Raw genomic sequence first — 21,115 nt, 5'->3', positions numbered from 1 at the left:
TGTGACAATGTATTTTCTATTATAATACAGTACAGTAATATACTGCTACATACAATTATCATTTTCTAGGTTGGAATAAGAACAGAATAAGAACATTTGAGCCTAATCTGTACAACACTGAGTCTGGGCAAAATTTTACTGTGTCTTATAAAAGAATACTGTATATACTATATATTTTTATATTCCTACACATAGAAAAATGAATATAATATTGACCTAAATGTTATGTATTTATAAACAAATTTTGGCTTTAAAATGATGTGTTTCTATATTTTATATTTTAATCCTGTAATTAGTGTTTACACTATAAATAAATAAATAACTATTGTTCTATGTAATGTTCCATTTCCTTTCAATCAAAGGGCCTATCTATTAAATGCCCATTTCATGCTGTATCAGAGCGTCTGTCTCTGGGAGTAAATCATTATTTCTTTCCATCTTGCTGCTGTCATGCCTAAAATAAATTTTCATCTAGCCACTCCCTACAATATAAATCCTGTTCGATTTAATGTGTAAGCCATTTTGATAACTTAGGATTACACTGGACTGTATGTAAGTATGCAATAAGTATCCTTTTGTCCCAACCATGTGGCTGTGATTCAGGCACCTACCATACCAACGGTTTTCTCTTGCTATCTAGCACTATAAGTGGGTACCTGGTATGTTTCAATGCTGATGCGGTATTTACTACTAGCCTAGCTGCATTATTATGAAATTCTTTCTCAGGGGATCCAATGATTAGGGTATGAAGCAAATGTCCCTCCAATTAGACCACTTTTGGTACATGGATTTCCATGGTCTAGCAACTTTGCTATCTAATTAGAATAATAAAGATAAAAACATTTGTTAATTTTATTGGAGGCGGTCTTTAATTGGACGAGGCTTAATTAGACGCAGACCTGTATTGCATATTATTTGAAAATAAGATTATAAATTCCTTCGCAGATATCAAATTTTTTTTTTAGCAAACAATGATCAAGTAATGTTTTTACATGACCTATTGTGCCTGTCTGCTGTGGTAGTCGTCGTTTATCAGACAACCAAACTAATGTGCTTGTCTCGCATAGTGCTCATCAACCAACTTAATTAATGTTTCTCCATCTCATGGGCCAGTTGTCTCCCATCATGCTGCAGTCAGGCAAAACATTAAAGAGCTCTGAAAAACATCAACCGCACCACAAGTCATTGACATTTATTATTTATAAAATGTACGTAATATATTATGCAATATATATTTCAACACGCACAAATTTCAGTAATGATCAAAAGCTCAAGCAGAATGTATATTTTCATAGTTTTTGTATGTAAAAGAAAAATTTATGTCATAAGCCTTTATAATATCTAGATATGTAGATGCTATGTATTTTTTGTTAATTAGTAAAAAATAAAATTTTAAGAACCATTTTAATGACTCACAGAAAAGTCATTGAAAGTTTATTTGACTTTATGGACAGAAACTGCGAACTATACACTAAACAGGAAGATAGTGATTTTTTTCTTTTAATAAATGAGTGGCTTATCCATCATAACTTTACAATTGTTGTGTATGGATCAAAATCTTGACATCCTATCGCAAAGCTTAGATTTGAAAATCCTAGGAACCTAGAATTGGATGAACCTGATGCAAAGGCGTGTTGTTCATATTGAAAGCGCTTGGTTGTCGTATACGCATCATCTGGATCAAAAATACACGTTGCAAAAAACAACAAATGCTGAAGAAGATCTCATAAATTTAAAAATATCTTTATTGAATTGAATTTGTAGTGATAATATTATGATAAAGGTATGCAAGGCATTGTATAAGTAGGAAACAGATTTTCTGTTATTAAGCTAAAGTATTGTGGTAGCCGAAATAATAAAATTTAATGTCTGGCGCAGTGCTTTTTTCGAGGGTGACATTTATTCGAGAAAGGCGCTTATTCAATCATGCACAGACTTTATCACAAAGTCTTATCTTAAAAACATGTTTACTATATAATCCAAAGCCATTTAAGATAGGCCATGTTAATGTCATGACATAGTGTGGGTGAAGAAAACCTTGTTCTACAGGTGAACAGCACAAACTTAATTTCCTTTCAAAAAAGAAAAAATAGACAGAGTGCTCATTAAACTTTAAACAATGGTTTTACAAACATTAAAATGTCTCCCAGACAAGTATTTCCTAGCATTTCCTTAGCAGTGGTCATTGTCGTGTCGGACTTTTGTAAGCTCACTCAGCTTCCCCCTATCCAAGTTCTTCATCGGAGTGGCAATTTTACATTCATTTTAAAGAAGTAACTAATGTTTATGACTTGATGCAGAACAGATAGTCGTATCTGTGTAGCTATTCATGTCGTCGCTCACATCACGAACTAACACAATCAAAGTAGATTGTGTTAGTTCGTGAAATCACAGTAGCACGTCAAAACGAGCGCGTATTGGTTGTCAAGCGATTTTGTATTCTTTACCACACAAAAAGTCCTTAAAAACAACAGTGCGTATTTTGACACGCTTTTTTTATTCTACTTTGATCTACTTTGATTGTGTTAGTTCGTGATGTGAACGATGATGTATGCAGAAATCCCAAGTTGGAAAAGCAAAAAATAGGGAGATTTTTTCGTGAAGCGATCCCCTCCTGTAGCAACGCGCTGTGACGCCTTACAACGCGCTGCGCAACATGAAAGTGTTACACAGAAAGAAGGAAACAAACCGTTTTCATCAATTTGTATACTTTTATTTAACAATTTTACATTTGTTTACACATTGCAGTTGGCCTAAAATATAAATTTATAAATATTAATATTATTTATTTAGCATTGTGCTAGTAGAGGGCTCTTGCCAGCAGTCAACAAGGCTTGGTTCACGCTTGGCATATGAGAGGCTACGGCTGATTTACTACATCTCTTCAAAGAACGTAGAATTCCAGCAAAGTAACTGCAACTTGCCGAGAAATTAAAAACATATATATTTTAATTTACTAAACCATACTACATGTTTTAAGTCAGCATTTATGTCTAGCCTATAATAACTGGTACATAATGCCATGAAAAAAACATTAAATCCTGCCTCGCTAGGCTCCATCTATACGTGCGTAACTAGGCCGAAGGCCGTAGAGGCAGGACCACCACACACACAGGCACCCACCCAACACACACACCCCTGCAGTGCAGATAGAGCCTAGCCTACAGTAGGCCTACATGTATTTCAGGATCGATGTTAAAATATACTTCATTTTTCGGAAGACTGCTTAGTATCAAAACCTATTAAATATGATTTTTTAGTATTGTTATTGAACAACTTAAGCTTACTTGAAAGAAAAAGTATTTTTTATGCACCGATTCTCCAAGTTCAAAACCCTCACGGCAAAAACTTTGGGCCCCATCCATCCATCCATCCATGTAATTTCTGATTTCGTTCATTTGTTGAAATTTATTTACTTAACTGACAGCCATCTCATTGATTGAGGTCGGCGCTGGATGCAAAAGATCGTAACATGGAGGATAAACAAGGCGAGTCTACCACAGATCTAGGCCTAACCTTGCCATGGAGCTGTTTAGATAAACAACTTAAATAACAACTCCCTGGTCTAGCTTATGACATTTTTATAGCTGATTGAATGCCATAATACATTGGCTTAAGATAAATAAATTTTGTTTCTTTGCTCTATGACATCGTGGAAATTACATTTGTTGTGGAATTTTCAGGAGAAAATTAATAAAATTCGGGAGGACGGGAGACGGCCTAAAAAATCAGGAGAAATCCACGATTTTCGGGAGACTTGGGATCTCTGTGTATGTTAGAGCATACTTAATGGTATCCATGATCTTTGTATACCTACGCTTTCATCATTTGGGATATATTATCATTGCTGGATAGTAAATGATAATTTTGCAAAATAAATACAATTTTAACCATTTGTGAATTGATTAATCACCATATTGATGTGAATATTTAATTAGTGACATCATTATTTAGCCAGTCAGATACACATTAAAAAATTGTCTCTTATTTAAAATTCCTATAGAAAAGAAATGCATTACTATTAGATTTACAGCTGTATTTTGACTATTAAAAAGTCATGGTGTTTCCAATTTATTTTGCTTACTGTATACTAGTTAATTTAGAGTTTTAATCTGAAGTAAAAGCACAAATACAGTATTTCTTTGTGTAGATTATTTTAATAATGACAGCCACTCATCAGAGACTTCTAATATTTCATAAATGTATCTGGTTTTTTAGCTGTCTATTTTGTTTGATAAGCACCCAATTTGAAGTTGGGGTTGCCTTTGGCCCTATAAAAAAAATTATTATTTTATCATCATCGCCCACATGTTTTTAGTATTGAAAAAATGTATATATTTTTTATGGGGGGGTGGGTGGAAGATTTCTTTGAAAACAAATTTGTTTCCATTTTTTTCTTCATTTATTTAGTGAATAGTTAGTAGATATTATTTGTATTACCTCAATCATATAGTTCATTTTGAATATCAATGCAGTAGCAAACAAAAACATAATAAAAACTCTCCCCCTCGTCACTTTTCCAGCCTAGATAGGATGATAAACTAATAATTTTTTTAAAAGGATAATCCAATATAGTGATTATTAACTTCCAAATCTATAATCTAATATCAAAATCATATTGTTTAATCAACAAATATATAAATAAAATTACTTAACAGGTGTAGGTTCAGAACTCAACAAATGTTTTTAATTTATCATTTGAGAAGATAAACATAATCCAAAGATTTATAGTCGGATTTTACTTCCATCTCAAAATAAATTATCTATAGCAAGTGCTTTACATGCATCACTGTTATTAGTTCAGGTAGAAAAAAATATTTATAAAATTTATACTTGTTTATTGGGCTATAATGCTCCTGAGAAGGAATTAATTCTGTTTTCAATAATAAATGAAGCGTGGTATTCAAAATAATTCAATTAATTATTTAAATATCCATCTAATCACATTCTCATTAATTCAATCATTCATTCTTTGTTCATTTATTAATTTGCTCATTTATTAATTTGTGATTATTTATTTATAAATGTATTTCGTCTCCAAATATGCGAGATTAACTGTTGCATTCCTTAATTCTATTTGCTCTTCCTGTTCTTCTAGTCTTGTAAAATTTAGGAATTACGGGTATTAAGAAATAGGCAATCGTTAATAGCTGTATTATATGTGTATGTCAATCCAATATTAGCTCAACATAGTTCTTTAATACATCACAAACTAAATTGAAAAACGTAAAATACACACAGATTTAGAATTGAAATTTTTTTTTTTTAAATAAAATACACACAAAATGAGCAAAAGCTGTGGAATAACTATTAGATTTTAGGCTCAAAATGCAAATGAAGTATGTATGCTTTACCAGGAATGATTACGCAACTAAAAGAACACAGCAAAATAATGTTAACTATAATGTATGGATGTTCATTTAATTGTATAATATTAATTTTGCAGATTCTTATGTCTATAAAATACAAAATACATTAATTAACCCTGTATTTATCTCTCCCCCCCCCCCTACGGTATTTCATTTGTGAATAAGCTCTTAAAATGCTTAAACACAGATGCTCAGTTTTGTTTTGTTTTTTTTTAATTAATATTTCTATGTTATTTGGTGACCTTTTCTTGAAAAGAACTTCCATATATTAGAAAATGAAATTAGAAATAAAAAAGAAATTCCTTCTTGAAATAACAGGCTTGTTTTAATGCTGATTCTATATTCTTAACACAGGCCCAACAATTTTTAGGTCATCAATTGAAGGAATTTCATTTTAAAACTTAAGTGATCAACAAAATCTGCATTGTGTATTTCTGTCTCTATCAGAAGTGGATAAGTTGTTTATTCCTATAAACGAACAATTCAACAGTTTAATTTGATTTTTTAGGATGTAGGACAAAAGCCCTCGAGGATAACACACACTTTAATGTAACATTTTCCTTGAACATGTAAAGTTTGGGAAATAGTAAAAGATAATTTATTGTCAAAAAAATTAGTATCAATGAGAATTGTACTTAAATTAATGTCTATAGTTTATAAAAATAGTTTTATTTCAGTTCATTTGTATATTTCCAGACAAAAACATCAATAAAACTGCGAAACGGAAACGGATTAAGACAGGCTTGTGGATAATCTGAATGTAAACATAATTACATTTGAGAGTCTCTCGAAAACAAGAAAGCAAAAACATCATAAAATATTCTCTAAATATTAGCTTCATCTGAGATAGTAATTAATATAAAATTTACATGTTTACAACTGTTTTTTTATTGACACCTGCTTCATGGAAGTCATTTGTTGTCAAAAAGTAATAAATGTGTTCTATCAGAAAAAAAAAATTTTTTCAAGATACTTCCAATAATAATTTCGTAGAAACTAATGTTTAATTTTAAAAAAACCCAGTAATAAATGGTTGGTAGAGTTGTTAGAGTAAAGAATTTAATGAAATAATTCTTGTCTAGAAATTCTCTATTGCCTACATCTTTATTTACATTGCGAAACGCTTTTAAAATCCAATCTTCGGTGTTTAAAAAACCTTTAAATGTGCCAAATCCATTATCAAAGTCTAAAGTGTCAAGTCTTTATTTTTCTCTTTGTTTTCTATCTAAATATTATGCTAAGCTTTTGTCACGATTTCATACCTTTGGCATTTTGTTTTTAAATTTCTGTTTTTAATTTGGATTAGTATGGCCTACAGGAATAAGCATCCATAAAATGAGACAGGTCTAAAAAATTCTTAATGATCTTAATCATTCTTGATAGAGAAACTGTCATTTATTGAGTAAATAATCTTTACATATTCAGTAGATGTATTGTTTATATAACACATGCAATCATTCATTTGATAATACCCTCGAATCTAGACTGTTTATAATACAGTAAACTCCACAAAATTACCTTTATGTCTTTGAAAAGAGTGATGTTTACAAATTTTTAATCCTTTACCTAATGACAATATTCAAACTATGGACTTACTTTTTACACATAATACTTAACTACATTTACATAACTACATGTTTACATATTTTAATCCTTCACTTTAACACGTTTATATTCAAACTGTGAACTTGCTTTTTTATACGTCATACTTTAACTACATTTATATATATATATAACTACATGTTTACATATTTTAAATCCTTCACTTAATGGTTATATTCAAACTGTGGACTTAATTTTATAAATTTATCATACTTTAACTACATATACATAACTACATGTTTACATATTTTAATCCTTCACTTTAATGTGTTACTCAAACTGGACTTTTTATACATCATACTTTACTACATATACATAAGTACATGTTTACATATTTTTAATCCTTCACTTTAATGTGTTTTTATTCAAACTGTGGACATACTTTTTTATACATCATAACTGTAACTATACTACATGTTTACATATTTTAATCCTTCACTTTAATGTGTTGTTCAACTGTGGACTTTTTTATACATCATACTTTACTACATATACGTATACATGTTTGCATTTTTTTAATCCTTCACTTTAATGTGTTTATATTCAAACTGGACGTTTTTTATACATCATACTTCACTACATCAGGTGTTCCTTATTGGGATTGTCCCAGAGAAATTAGTTATCCTTTTTAGTAATAATATACTTAGATGACAGCCAATCACCATCAGCTCTGCTAATTATTCAAGACGTTTCCTTATATGGTGTACTGCCTTATTGGATGTTCAGTGAACCTTGACCAGGTTTGACCCCTTGGGCATTAAAGTCAGTGGAATAACATAGTTTCTAATTTCTATGCTCAAAAAGAATTTTTAGAGAGATCAGAACTATTGTGCTATCTATTTTCTGTGAAACATTTATATGTAGTGTCTGATATTGATTTCTTACAAATTGTAGAATATATAACACTACCTTTCAAGTAAATGTTTAGTTGTATACGCATTGGTTGTTTAATATGTTATGTTGTTTTTCTTTTACACAGTAAAATGTTATATAATATCAAACATACTATATAGTTTATTTTTCTTACTAAATAATAGTAGGCATTCTTATCACTTCAATTAACAGTTTTTACCACCCAATATCTCAAATGTATCCTCCTACTAAATACATTGTTTATCTTTTGTAAACAAAGTGAAATTCATTTTGTGCTTTCCATTTGGTTCATTTCTGATAGCTTGGACACCATTGCATGAAGCCTGTAATCACGGATCCTATGAAGTGGCTAAAGTGTTGTTGAAAGCCGGTGCCTACGTCAACACGCAGGGACTCGAAGATGATACTCCACTCCACGATGCAGCTATCAATGGCCACGTTAAGGTGAGAAAACTAATGAATGATACTAATTAATCAATATAAATTTATGATGGTATGAATTTTGTTTAAAAGAATATAATTTTTTTGTTTTGAATATAGAAATCATTTATAAATTTTGTTTAAAATGTGGAAATGGATTGTGTGACTAAATATAAATTTTATCCATCAACTTAGCTTTCTTCACTGTACCAGCTTCTTCAAATATTGGAATATTATTTGTAGGTTTTCTCATTTTATTGGATATTTTTCTAACACTGATAGTTTTCTTGGATCAGCTGATTTGATTATCTGAGAAATTTGTTTTGTCATTACATTTTTTTTGCATATTAATGCCTGGTTTGCTACAATAAGTTAGAGTTTATAAAATTCACATCTTCAGTTGTGAAATTCTTTTACTACTTTGTTGATCCATGTTGAAAACCCCAGAAACAAATGTAGAAATAGCTTAGTAGCTTCACTATGATGACAATGAAAATTGCAAATTTGAAGGTTTATTTTTCTTACTAAATAATAGTAGGCATTCTTATCACTTCAATTAACAGTTTTTACCACCCAATATCTCAAATGTATCCTCCTACTAAATACATTGTTTATCTTTTGTAAACAAAGTGAAATTCATTTTGTGCTTTCCATTTGGTTCATTTCTGATAGCTTGGACACCATTGCATGAAGCCTGTAATCACGGATCCTATGAAGTGGCTAAAGTGTTGTTGAAAGCCGGTGCCTACGTCAACACGCAGGGACTCGAAGATGATACTCCACTCCACGATGCAGCTATCAATGGCCACGTTAAGGTGAGAAAACTAATGAATGATACTAATTAATCAATATAAATTTATGATGGTATGAATTTTGTTTAAAAGAATATAATTTTTTTGTTTTGAATATAGAAATCATTTATAAATTTTGTTTAAAATGTGGAAATGGATTGTGTGACTAAATATAAATTTTATCCATCAACTTAGCTTTCTTCACTGTACCAGCTTCTTCAAATATTGGAATATTATTTGTAGGTTTTCTCATTTTATTGGATATTTTTCTAACACTGATAGTTTTCTTGGATCAGCTGATTTGATTATCTGAGAAATTTGTTTTGTCATTACATTTTTTTTTGCATATTAATGCCTGGTTTGCTACAATAAGTTAGAGTTTATAAAATTCACATCTTCAGTTATGAAATTCTTTTACTACTTTGTTGATCCATGTTGAAAACCCCAGAAACAAATGTAGAAATAGCTTAATAGCTTCACTATGATGACAATGAAAATTGCAAATTTGAAGGATTTGAAGGATATGCAGATTTTCTTTTAGCTGTGGAGTTGTAGCTTGGTGCCTTGCCTTCCAGTCCCAGGATTCTGATTCAAATCCTGTGACACCTTGATTTGTTTAATTATGTGATCAAAAATAAGTTCAAATCATAAACGAAGACTTATTGTTGTAGTGGAAAATAACTTGCTGTTTGATGAGAATGAAATATGTAACTAATTATAAAAATAATGATTTTGTTTGTTTTTGTTTTTTTTTTGTTTTTTTTTTGGAAGAAGCATTATGCAGCTGCACAATGTTAACAGAACGAGAAGAACTTGCTATTATAGTCTACTTCGTCAAAAACAAGTTCCCTTTTGCAAATCTCTTGAAACTCCACTTGCCCTCTTATATTATTATTAATACACTTGGGATGGACAACCATATTAGTCATATATATGGCTAAGATTATAATTGATGTTACAGTTGGAATTTGCTCTACGGAAACAAGCATTATATAAACAACATGGTTTGGTCTCGTCTAGGTCACTGTGAAGCCTGTAAAAATATGAAATTGGCAGGTTTGTTGAGTGTGAATATAGACAGTAATAAATGGTGTTTTTTTATGAGAAATGAAATGTTGTCAAATATATGGTTTATTTTTGCTTCATTTATTCAACCAGAGTATATAGACAGCACAAATACATGAAGAATACCTTGACCATTTTCTAAGGTGGATGTGTACGCTATAAATCATATTTATTATTGTATTATTAAGTGACCAGTGGTCAAGATCAATATAAAATGTTGACTAAATAACTACATAGAATCAGCTGCCTCTCATTCTAAAGGCTAGTTATAGAGGAGCATATCAATCCCTAAATTGATGATGACATCAATTCCAGCCAAAACCATCTAGTACATCCTGACCCTGTTACCATGGTAATATACGATTAGACAGCTTAGTTGGAGGAAAGTTTTAGCAGGAGGATGTGCCCCCTGTAGAGAGCTGAAAGCTTATTTATTAATGAGCGCTGAGATAGCTTCTAACAACTCAAGCCTAACATCAGCCCTGGTGTACAGAGAAATAGAGTTGAAAAGGTCAGATGTAGATGTAATAATACTCGCAGTGGAGTATTAAAATATACTCTGGTAGAATGTTTATGTTAGTTTGTGTAAGAGCATTACAGCTATATATTGCATACTCGTCAAAAGCAAGCATGTTGTTGAACTTACAATACATTTTTTATGAGCGGAGATAAGTTGAACATTTTCAATTACTGGATATTGTAGCATGTTCATCCGTACTGACGTACAGTAGGGCAGACATGCGTCTATTATTATTGTTATTATACATATATTATCAGTGTCATTGCTTTTAATGAAATTCTATTCTATAAAGTAATGCTGTATCACAAGATATGTTTAATAAATGTGATGTGAAATATCGAGTATAGAATAATTGTTAAGTTACTTTAAATTATTTGAAGTCATCTAACATCTAGGTATTAAGTAATTACTATATCACTTTTTATAGATGCCCTTTGCAATATTCAGTTACAAGTTGTAATTATTAATGAGTATATGGTAATACTGTATTGTAATATTATACTGTGGTGGATTAAAGAGGCAGGTCACGCCCCCTCCCATTCACTAAATATTTCAAAATTATATTTAAAAATGGAGAAAAAAAATGAAAATTATAAAATTTAGGTACGAGAATGCCATTTCTGGCCATCTAAAGTTCATAATCATGAATTTTCTTACCTAAGCCCCAACCATGGCGGGACTGAGGTGATCTGTGAAAGTCCACCCCTGGCTGCCCTTTCCCACTATTTTGATTTCCTAGATTTGACATTGTTTATAACAAAAGGTTATTTTAGTATTGAATCTATCTTTTATTCATAGAATTTATTCAGTCTTGAAAAACCCCTTAAATTAGAAATTCTGCCTCCGGGCATAATACCTGAATGTAATATTAGAGTGTGATAAAAGCAGAACCTTACACTACAGTCCACCTGGACAAACTAGGTTAGTTCTCTCGTTGCTTGTAGGCTAGGTGCATGCTACACACACAGCCTGATACTGGATTCATGGTAATTATTGATGCTGGGTCTAAAGATATGATGGTTTTTTTTTCTTGAGACATACAAAGGCGAAGTTATTATTAGTATTTATAAATTAGCATTTAATGTCCAGAGCAGTTAATTATACACTTTAATTAGCCATTATTCTATAGGACTAAGAATCGCATGGAACGTCACAACCTAATTAGCTTTTAGCAAACTGCAATTGTTGAAACATGGCCCAGTATACTAAGCAAGTGAAAATGTATTTTTGATTATGAGGCTTACGGAGTGCAACTGTTTTTTTAGTCATGTAAAAAAAATATCCCGATTTATTTTAGTACTAATATAGGACTTGAACCTGGGATACCACCAAGCATATGTTTACTTCTCCCTCCTCATTTACTTTTTTATAGTAGTATGATGCTACCCATTTTTTAAATCAACTTTTGTAAGACATCCAAATTTCATATGAAAATATAATGATTCTTCACAAATGGAAAGTATAATTTTCTTTTGAATAGTTTGTTTCATGTGGAATAATTTACATAATGATTATTTAAATAAAAATTAAAATATGGCATTTCTATAGTAGCACAGGCCTCTATCATCTGCTAATTGCCCAAGGGCTGATAGTGCTTGATAAAAACAAACTAATTTCGAAATATATTGCAAACTACGAATGAATTATACATTTATCAATTTATATATTTTATTCATTAAGGCATATAGGTCAAGGATTGCCAATAACAAACTTATTCACTGTCTTAAATAATAAGTAGCTATCCCTTTCACACAAAAAAAAAAACTTTTCAAAAAATGCATAGAATTAGCATAAAATGGCTGGGGTAAGAGATTATGTCAAATACAAAATCACATTCAACTAAAAAGTTGGATGGTAAATGACAGTAAGAAAGATATCAAAAAAAAAATTGTTATGGCTGTTGGAGAGGTTTTTGAGACGAAGACCTGATGACCTCATATTGCTAGTGCAGACTTGGCAATGAGCCAAGCTGTATCCTTCCTCTGGGTAGTCAATTGCATCCTCTCTGAGATTCTGAAAGCTTTAGCAGACCAGAAGCTGCGTACATCCTAGTGTGTCGGGGGGAAAAATACCATACACTATTCGTATTATTCAGCTACAGTAGTTCCATGCTTATAAGCCCCCTCCCTACATTATGCTCAATTTTATGTACCAGCCTTCCCTCGGGCAAAAGCCCAGGGTTATGACCTTTATTAATATCCTCAGAAAGACTCATAAAATATTGGCTTTGAATTAAGTATATATTGCTGAAAATTGCCATTTGATTAAAAAGGGCCCACTCCCAAAATTTGTTTCCCCCAATTTTTGTGTTTGGGAGGATAAGGGGGGGAGGGGGTGTGCGCTTGTACCATGTAAACTTCTGTAGAGTACATATGAATCTCGCCCAATTCCATGTTTTTGTATTAAAACCTGAACAGTGAAATTCATCATTATTTTAATAAATAAATTTGAATTAACTAGTTAAAGTAATTAGATTTCATTTGAGAATTAGAACACGAACATATGTTCCTCCCCAACAAGTTTTGCATAATTAATTATTCTTTGTATATTTTTTGCTGTAGGCCTAGAGGTAGGCTTTGATTTAGGTTAGTAGGACTACCGTAGCACGACAAATGTTTCCCACTGCCTGTATGTACGGTAAACATTTACGAAAAATGCCCCAAGCGGTACAAGCACATGCGTAGTAAATAAATTTGGACGTCTCAGGAGGGGGGAGGGGGGACAGGCCTCTACAAAGGCTGTTTTTTCGTCCGAGGTATCACAGGGGTCCAATATATCAGAAAATTTTATGTGGATTTCTTTCACACTACACAAACCTGGTTACAACATGTTACTAGTTACTGCGAAATGACAGTGTGAAAAGGGTATAATTCATTCCACTGGCAGACAATAAGGATTTTTGTAGTAACATCTTAACCAATCATTGGATTTTTGTTGGATTCTTGGCAATATGCATTTTTTTTGTTACTTTCTTTACTTTAAATATATGCTTTACTGATTGAACCATAGTATGTTATTGTTCTTATTATCTACTACAAATTTGCATACCGAACATGTACAGTAAATGTGTTTTTTTTTTTTTTATTGAGAAGGATGTGAATTGATGTTATTTTGCAAATTTCCTTCAGACTAATGAGGTTTTCTACATTCTTGACCTTCAAGATGGAACTTAAATAAGACATCACATGACCTCACTCGAATGTCAATCATTTCTTAGTGATTGTCACCATCTGCTCCCAACAACAATCATCAATAATGATCAAAACCTTCTTTTCCTGCTTGCCTCCCATACAATATTCAAGTCTTAGCTACAATCTTCGTACATCGTAATTTTATTTAACAAGTATATTTTCTTCTTAAAAATGTCGAATTATGAAACGTGATAGGCTTGGCACCTTGACTCTGATGATTGGTGCCCAAATTTGTTCCAAAAACATAAATATAATAATGAAAAATTGATTATTATTATATATTTGTGGATATTAAATTTTTTTCTATCCTTTCTCCCTGTTACTTCAAATATTTAATTATATATTAAAATAATAATGTGATAAACTACTCATTTGTTTAATTGGGCCCTATAAATCGCCGGGAAACTTATCGATAGCATACATATGAGGCATGTCGTGGCGAAATGGTTAAGTTGCCGAACTGCTCAGTATTGATTAAATGAGCTAAAAAATATGGGAGCTCAAAAAATTGCCTAAAAATTCAAATTTGTTTTTCACTATAGATCAACGGTTTAATGTCCTATTAATCATGTCCCAAAGTATTAGTTCTGGAAGTGGTCAACAAATTGTTTATTTAACGTTATATAGATAGTTAATTCTATTAAACAATGTATGCACAAATAACTTTGGATGGCGGGCGGGGGGGCGCCGTATTCGTGAAAAAAAGGGGGCCCCCCCGTATTCGTGAAAGCTCTTAAAAACCAGAAGGCCTAAGTCGAGCAGGCCTAGGCCCAAGGCTACCTGACGCGATTTTTTTAGGCTAGGCCCAGGTAGGCCTAGGCCAGAATTTGAGGAATGCAACAAAACAGATGAAGATGAGACTTTACTGTAGGCCTAATTATATTCAATAGTTGACATGCTTTGTTTTAGATTAAAAAATAATAATGAACAAATCCCGGCGACAACTTCACATGCTTGCTGTGTGTGTGTGTGGCCGCAGGTGAATGGTCACGATTTCAACTTTAATCTTTGAATGTGTACAGCAACCGTGTCATGCCGGCCCACGACGTTCGCTATGACTCAACTGGGCCTAGGCTGTTAACTTAGCGATGAATAGCAGGGCAGTGCAGTATTTTGTTACAATTAACGTAACCACGAAAACATTTATTGTATTCTTCTTGTCTTTATCTATCAGGTTAGCTTGTCTATTGTGTTTAGGTAAACTAATTATTTTGTTACAATTTGTAAACTGTTGAAATAATGGTGGTGGTCGGGAGCCTGTAAGTCCTGGTCGGAAATGTTGAGTGCTGGACGGGCCCGTCCGCCGCCGACCAGCGTGGTGACATCCCTGAACTTACCCATTTTGCCACAACATGCCTCATATATTCAAGTCTTTTAGCTACAATCTTCGTACATCGGTAATTTTATGTTACAAGTATATAACATACTGTAGGTTGAAGCATAAATTTGTTTAAAAGGTCAGAGACATAATAAATGTTTATTTGTTTATAAATCAAACAAAACAATATATCATAATAAAGATTTAATAATATGTGATCACATGAAAATTACAGTAGAACCTCCTTTTTACGTACCCCAGTTATACGAACCCTCGGTTTTACGTACGCCTCGTATCGACGATGACGTCATCAAAAACCCCGAAAATATTCAAAACAAACGGCCCTTTTCAGAGCAACCATAAGTAAAAAGACTATTTAACAATAAAGTATAACAATAAACAAACCATAATGCAACGTATTTTCATTAAACAGCAACGTTGATTGAGTCTAATACCAGGTTGTTATAATCTAAAACCATGTGAACTGAGTGAGATGAACAACTACCGATGGTGCTCAAAATAATTGCTTTCCTCCTTAGCTTCGTGTGGCAAACCATGGAAACACTTGTCTGGTTGAATTTTCTACACGAAGCTGAGTAGGCATAGTTTCGTACACGAACGCTAATTGGTTGGCTCGCCCAGTGTAGCGCACATGGGTTTAGTTTGTCTCAACAGGCCCAGACAACACCACAGCTCTATTGTTTAAAATAGGCATGAAGGGGAATTCCCAAGTTGTACCTTTGTCGTATAGGTAATCTTACAATATTTTCATGTTCTTTAGTTAAATAAAAGATATAAAGTGATGAATTCATACGCTAGACACACGGTTTTATTTGAACACTTTATTATGACATCGTAAAGTGATGAATAAAAACACTAAACACATGGTTTTATTCGTAGGCCTAGAGGCTTGGTCTAGCCTAGCTAGGTAACATCGTTCGTTCATACATACTGTACGTATATTGAGCGTTACGTATGTATTAGGTCAAAGGTTACCACAAATTTAACCCAACCTCTATTTTACGAATCCCCGATTTACTTACGCCATCCGGTCCCGTACCGTACGTAAAATCGAGGTTCTACTATACTCTAAAACATATGGCAAAACTATAAAATTCATTATGAATGAGTTTTCAGTTGCTTTTAAAATTGCGTTACTTTTCATTAGTAATAAATGATAGTTACAGCGTTTATAGCTAGTCTCCTTTTCATGTTTGTATTTGTTAATTCATTTTGAATTTTTACTTCAAAATATGAATCCATAATCATGAGAATTTTTTTCTTCCATTATATCTCAATTTCCTGCTTGTTCAATGTTTATTTCAATATAGTGTGTTTTGGAGTTTAATTATAGAATTAAGATTCTGATTATTTGCTCAACTCTATTATGAAATGTAAACAATCTTGCTAACAGCAAATTGTACTCGCCTCTTTTGCGACTGAACTTGCTTCACGCTTAATTTCAATTCCCTCATTTATGAAGCGATGAACAACCATCGGCTTGCTAACTACGGATCACCGATTGAAGAATTGCTTTTCAATATAGAATCTACTAATACCAATGAAGCCGCGGCTCAGTGGATATTATCAACACCGCGACTTCTTTTGGTCAAAAAGTAATCACAAATAGGTCAGTAGAATTGGAAGGATTAATATTCTTGCAAAATGTAAAGGTCATCTGTTATTTGAAAGGAGGTGTTCAGAGTTCCATCTAATAAGGTTTTGGGTGGTTTTTTTTTTTGGTTTTTTTCCCCTTTAAACATTTATGTAAAAATATTTTTACCTTCATAGTTGTCTCAGGACTAGTTTAGACTAGATGGATAAACCCGTCTCAACTCATCGGGTTTATCCACGTGCCAGTATGAACTAGGTGGCTAATCTCAATTTGGGCTGTGTTCCTATAGTAACTAGGCCTGGCGTACCACCGTGTTTAACTTTTCTAAGCCGGGCTTTAATCGCTGCGGGGGTTCTTGCCTTGACTTCAGGCTTAAACTTGAGCTGGGCTTAAACTTGAGCTGGGCTTAACATAAGCCCAGCTTATCTCCAAGTCTGAACGTAGCCTTAAAAGCCTTTGTAGTAGCATTAAAATGTACCTTTCTAAACAATAATTGATGCATGTTATTAAATATTTTCAAAAGTTTGGCCATTTAAGAATTATATTTTTTTGAGGGATTATGCAGATTTTATACTGCGTGTAATACTTGAACTATAACAATGATAATATCTTGTATATATTTTTTAGTTATTGATCCTGTCGAAAATTAAGCCTTTTTTATGTAATATTCTATTTCTAGAGGCAATATTTCATTGAGATTGATTATTTGTTGTCATTTTTTTTAATATAAAACATTCAAGATATTAAAAAAATGAATCATATAACCTTGTACTGTCTGTTACACTTTATTGATACTAGCATAAATGTGAAAAAATAACAATCATCTTGATCATTTTTTACCTCCCATTCTTTCAATCACTTTCCATCTGTCATCGATCGCTTTACATATAATCAGGTAATATTACCTCGCATTCATTTACCAATTTCATGTTATTCCACTTAATTCTAATCTATTTTTCTTTCTTCCATGTGTTTACCTGTCTATCCAACCATTTCCCATTCCTTTCATCCTGTCTTCTCCCATTCCTTTAATACTTATTTCAACTAGTTGCCATTCCTTTATCTTCCTTCTATTTCTTTACCAACTTCTCATCTATTCTGCCTTCTACAGTATTCCTACAAGTATCTTACTTTCAATTTTAATCCACTTCAATAATAATAAGTCAAAAATGTGACAGACAAAAGAAACGATGAAAGTTTAACAACCAGAAAACAATTAAATTACATGAGCCGTACTTGTGTCAGCATCACTCCCTATATGTGGAATGTATTCAAAGATACTCTACACAAGGTTTCATTCTTTCACCCTTCTATTCACACCTTTACATCCCTCATTCATACTGTAGTCTATATATAATCACTTTATTAATAAATTCATCAAAATTTGTAACATAATCGTAGCCAATGGCCAAATTGCAAGTTACAATTACAGATCAACAATAAAAAACCGTTAATTAAAATCGAAATTGCAAGTTACAAAAACAGATCAACAATTAAAAAAAACAGTCAATTAAAATCGAAAACAAGACTCGACATAAAAAAGTGAATCATGAATTTGGTCTGAGAAGAGGGTATCCCATAAGCTGTTCTCTAACTGTGGTTAATGAGATCAATGTAATATGGGATAGGGCTAATGGAAAATCGTTTGGTGCGCATGGGTAAGCGAGAAATATTACGGTTACGCAGATTTCTACCATTAACTTTAAAACGAGTTGGTGGTATTAAATCGCCAGAGTGGAAAGTATTAGAGAGATTTTTAGCAAACTTTAGACAATGGGATACCCTCCTCTCAGTCCTGAGTGCCATATAACATCGGCATACTCAAGGATAGGTCTAACGTAAATACAGTAAACAATGGATAATTCACAAGAACCAAATCCGTTCCTTTTAAGGCATTTCAGAAAATACAGTTTCTGCTTCGCTTTTTTAATTATATTATGTATATGCAAGTCCCATTTTAGATTTCCTTGGATAGTGACACCAAGTATTTTAGCTATTATCCATTTACCCATTTTTACAACTTGTTATTCTTTCATATTTCTTCCATCATACCTAATAAAGAATACAAAACATAATACTGTACACATTCCGGCATTCAGTGAATAACCTCTCTCATCATCTGACTAATGTTTCTTTCCTCTTGTCTCAATTTTAGGAATATTGTGTATAAAGATTCAGTAAACAAGATTAATGCCTGCCATAGTGGATTAGTACAACACAAGTACATTTTAATGCTTTAACCCCAATGAATGCATCCCTGGTTATAGAGGCTAAATTGACTACCTTTTTCAAGTTCTGTATTGAGTGAGCCGCCCCTTAAAAATCATCATGTCCAGAGAAGGGTCGTGTGAGTTCTACCCACCCCAATCTTCAATGTGTATTTCCTCTACAAAGCCATCCTGGTTCTTCTTACTACACAAAAATGTTATCATTAATATTACTAATAATTGGAAAAAAATTTCTTCAAGGTAACAATCTACAATTTGAGAATGGCCACTGAAAATAGATCCTTCCATTATATTCACTTTAATTAGGCATGACATTCTTTCAGATAGTCAATATTTTTATTTTCCGTGGAAAAATTAATTTTTTTTTTTAAAAGCAAATAGTAAATTTTTTTCATGAGGCTCCAAAATTTGATGAGGGTGGGAACGTGAAAGTAGCAATTAATTTTATTTGTCCTAAGGGTTGTTTGAGTGATATGATAATTATTATGTGTGATCCTATAACTAGTACCCTGAAAGGGTTGGACCAAATTGTCAATGCCCTTTTAGACTTATTTTAGGAGCAAAAATGTACCGGTACATGAAATAGTTCGCTAAAACTCTAGTTCGTCTATAATAAAGATCAATTTTGATAAAAGAATTGTTTATCTTGAATGCTTTGATCTTCAAAGTCTTGGGAGATTTGAAGTTTGGATAAACCTCAAACAGCAAGAAAATTTCAAAATCTTATGCATTATAAATACACCACAAAACATCTTTTTTTTGTTAGTTCTATGAAGTGAAACCAAAAATATTCTTTGAAGTGAAACCAGTTTTTGCTGGAATTTTTGCTTGGTAAAAACATAGTTCATACTGTTATTATTAGTTTTCTAAATCAATCATACTTGTTTCACCTTTATAAATGTAGGCCTGAACATAATTTCAGCAAATTAGTAGTAGTATTTAGTAGCAACGTACTTGACACTGCTTCCTTGGTAGGGAACTCGGTTCCGTGTTTTTAATTCCAATTTAGCTAGGCCAGGAAAACGGTTATTAGTTGTATCCTGGCGTTCCTCAATGTTAGCTTCTACTACTGGTATAGGTATGGTCTTTATTTACCCGCTACAAGCATGTTTAATTCTTCAGTGAATTCATGAAAATGGTCATATGAAATGAGAAACATATTAAATGATGTTTTAGTATGTTGGTGGTTGTTATTGGTATTTTGGTTGTTGATTTTGATGTTTTTTTTTTGTTTATGTTGTTGTTGATGTTCATGATGATGTTACTGTTGTTGTAGATGTTGATGTTCTAGTAGTTGTTGTTATTGTTTATTTGTTTTATTTTTGTTAATAGTTTAATAAAAAAGTATACTTAATATATTTTTAGATTGCTTTTAATTTTTTCCTCTCAAAAATTAGAAATGCATTAAACAAAAATGCACAAACCCAAAAATAGAACCATTTTATGTAAGATTGCTTTTCAGATTACTTTGCAATTCTAGGTAAATTAATATTATCTTATAAATAACTTCATGTTCAAAATCAATTTTGCTGTAAAATTGCCCTGATTGGTTACATGCCAATGGATAGAAATAAAAGATTACTCTAAAAAAAAAAAAAAAAAAAATCTGATAGAAATTTTTTAAATACCTGGCAAGTATCGCTTACTTCCTCTGAGATGCTTATCATTCAAATCATAATTTAATATTTTCTCTTTTGTCATATAATACATTCTGTTTATATCCTCAAACTTGGAAGAATATAAATATTCCTTTCATAGAGCCTTTAATCCTTATATAGAGCCTTTTATCAGTTGATTTACATTTTTTTTAAAGGCCTGAAAATAGTAGAAACTGAATTGTTTCGATATGTTTTGTGGAAATTAATAACTTGTTTGTTCATTTTCTGAATGAGCAATTCAATATTGAATTAAATTGGAATTTTTACGATTACATGTCTTTTAAAAACAGCATTTTTTTACACTAGATTTTATATCCACAGCCATTTATGATGTAGATTGTTTTCTAAGCTATTGTAATATATTTTGTTAGGCCTATAGATTAAGTTATCAGTTACTTAATTAAATTGAGGTTCATAAGTATTTTGGAAAAAAAACGTCGCATCCTGCTGGAAAGGTCAAGTAAA

General features: G+C 32.0%; 1 protein-coding gene across 4 annotated transcripts in view; it reads left to right on the top strand.

Annotated features, from left to right (window-relative positions):
* LOC117118127 (ankyrin repeat domain-containing protein 12-like) overlaps positions 1–21,115 on the top strand; it is a 115,822-nt gene that overhangs the window by 73,844 nt on the left and 20,863 nt on the right. For all 4 annotated transcript variants that reach the window (XM_033262632.1, XM_033262631.1, XM_033262634.1 and 1 more), the window contains one exon: positions 8,146–8,288. In XM_033262632.1, coding sequence (XP_033118523.1) covers positions 8,146–8,288 — 143 coding nt within the window. The remainder of the gene's footprint in view (positions 1–8,145; positions 8,289–21,115) is intronic.

The sequence above is a fragment of the Anneissia japonica genome, unplaced genomic scaffold (genome assembly GCF_011630105.1).
Source record: "Anneissia japonica isolate Jap-2015-1 unplaced genomic scaffold, ASM1163010v1 scaffold11779_len1430905_cov172, whole genome shotgun sequence".
NCBI classification, from domain to species: Eukaryota; Metazoa; Echinodermata; class Crinoidea; order Comatulida; family Comatulidae; genus Anneissia; species Anneissia japonica.
Note: the sequence above shows the minus strand (reverse complement) of the source record. Positions and strands in the feature narration are given on the sequence as shown.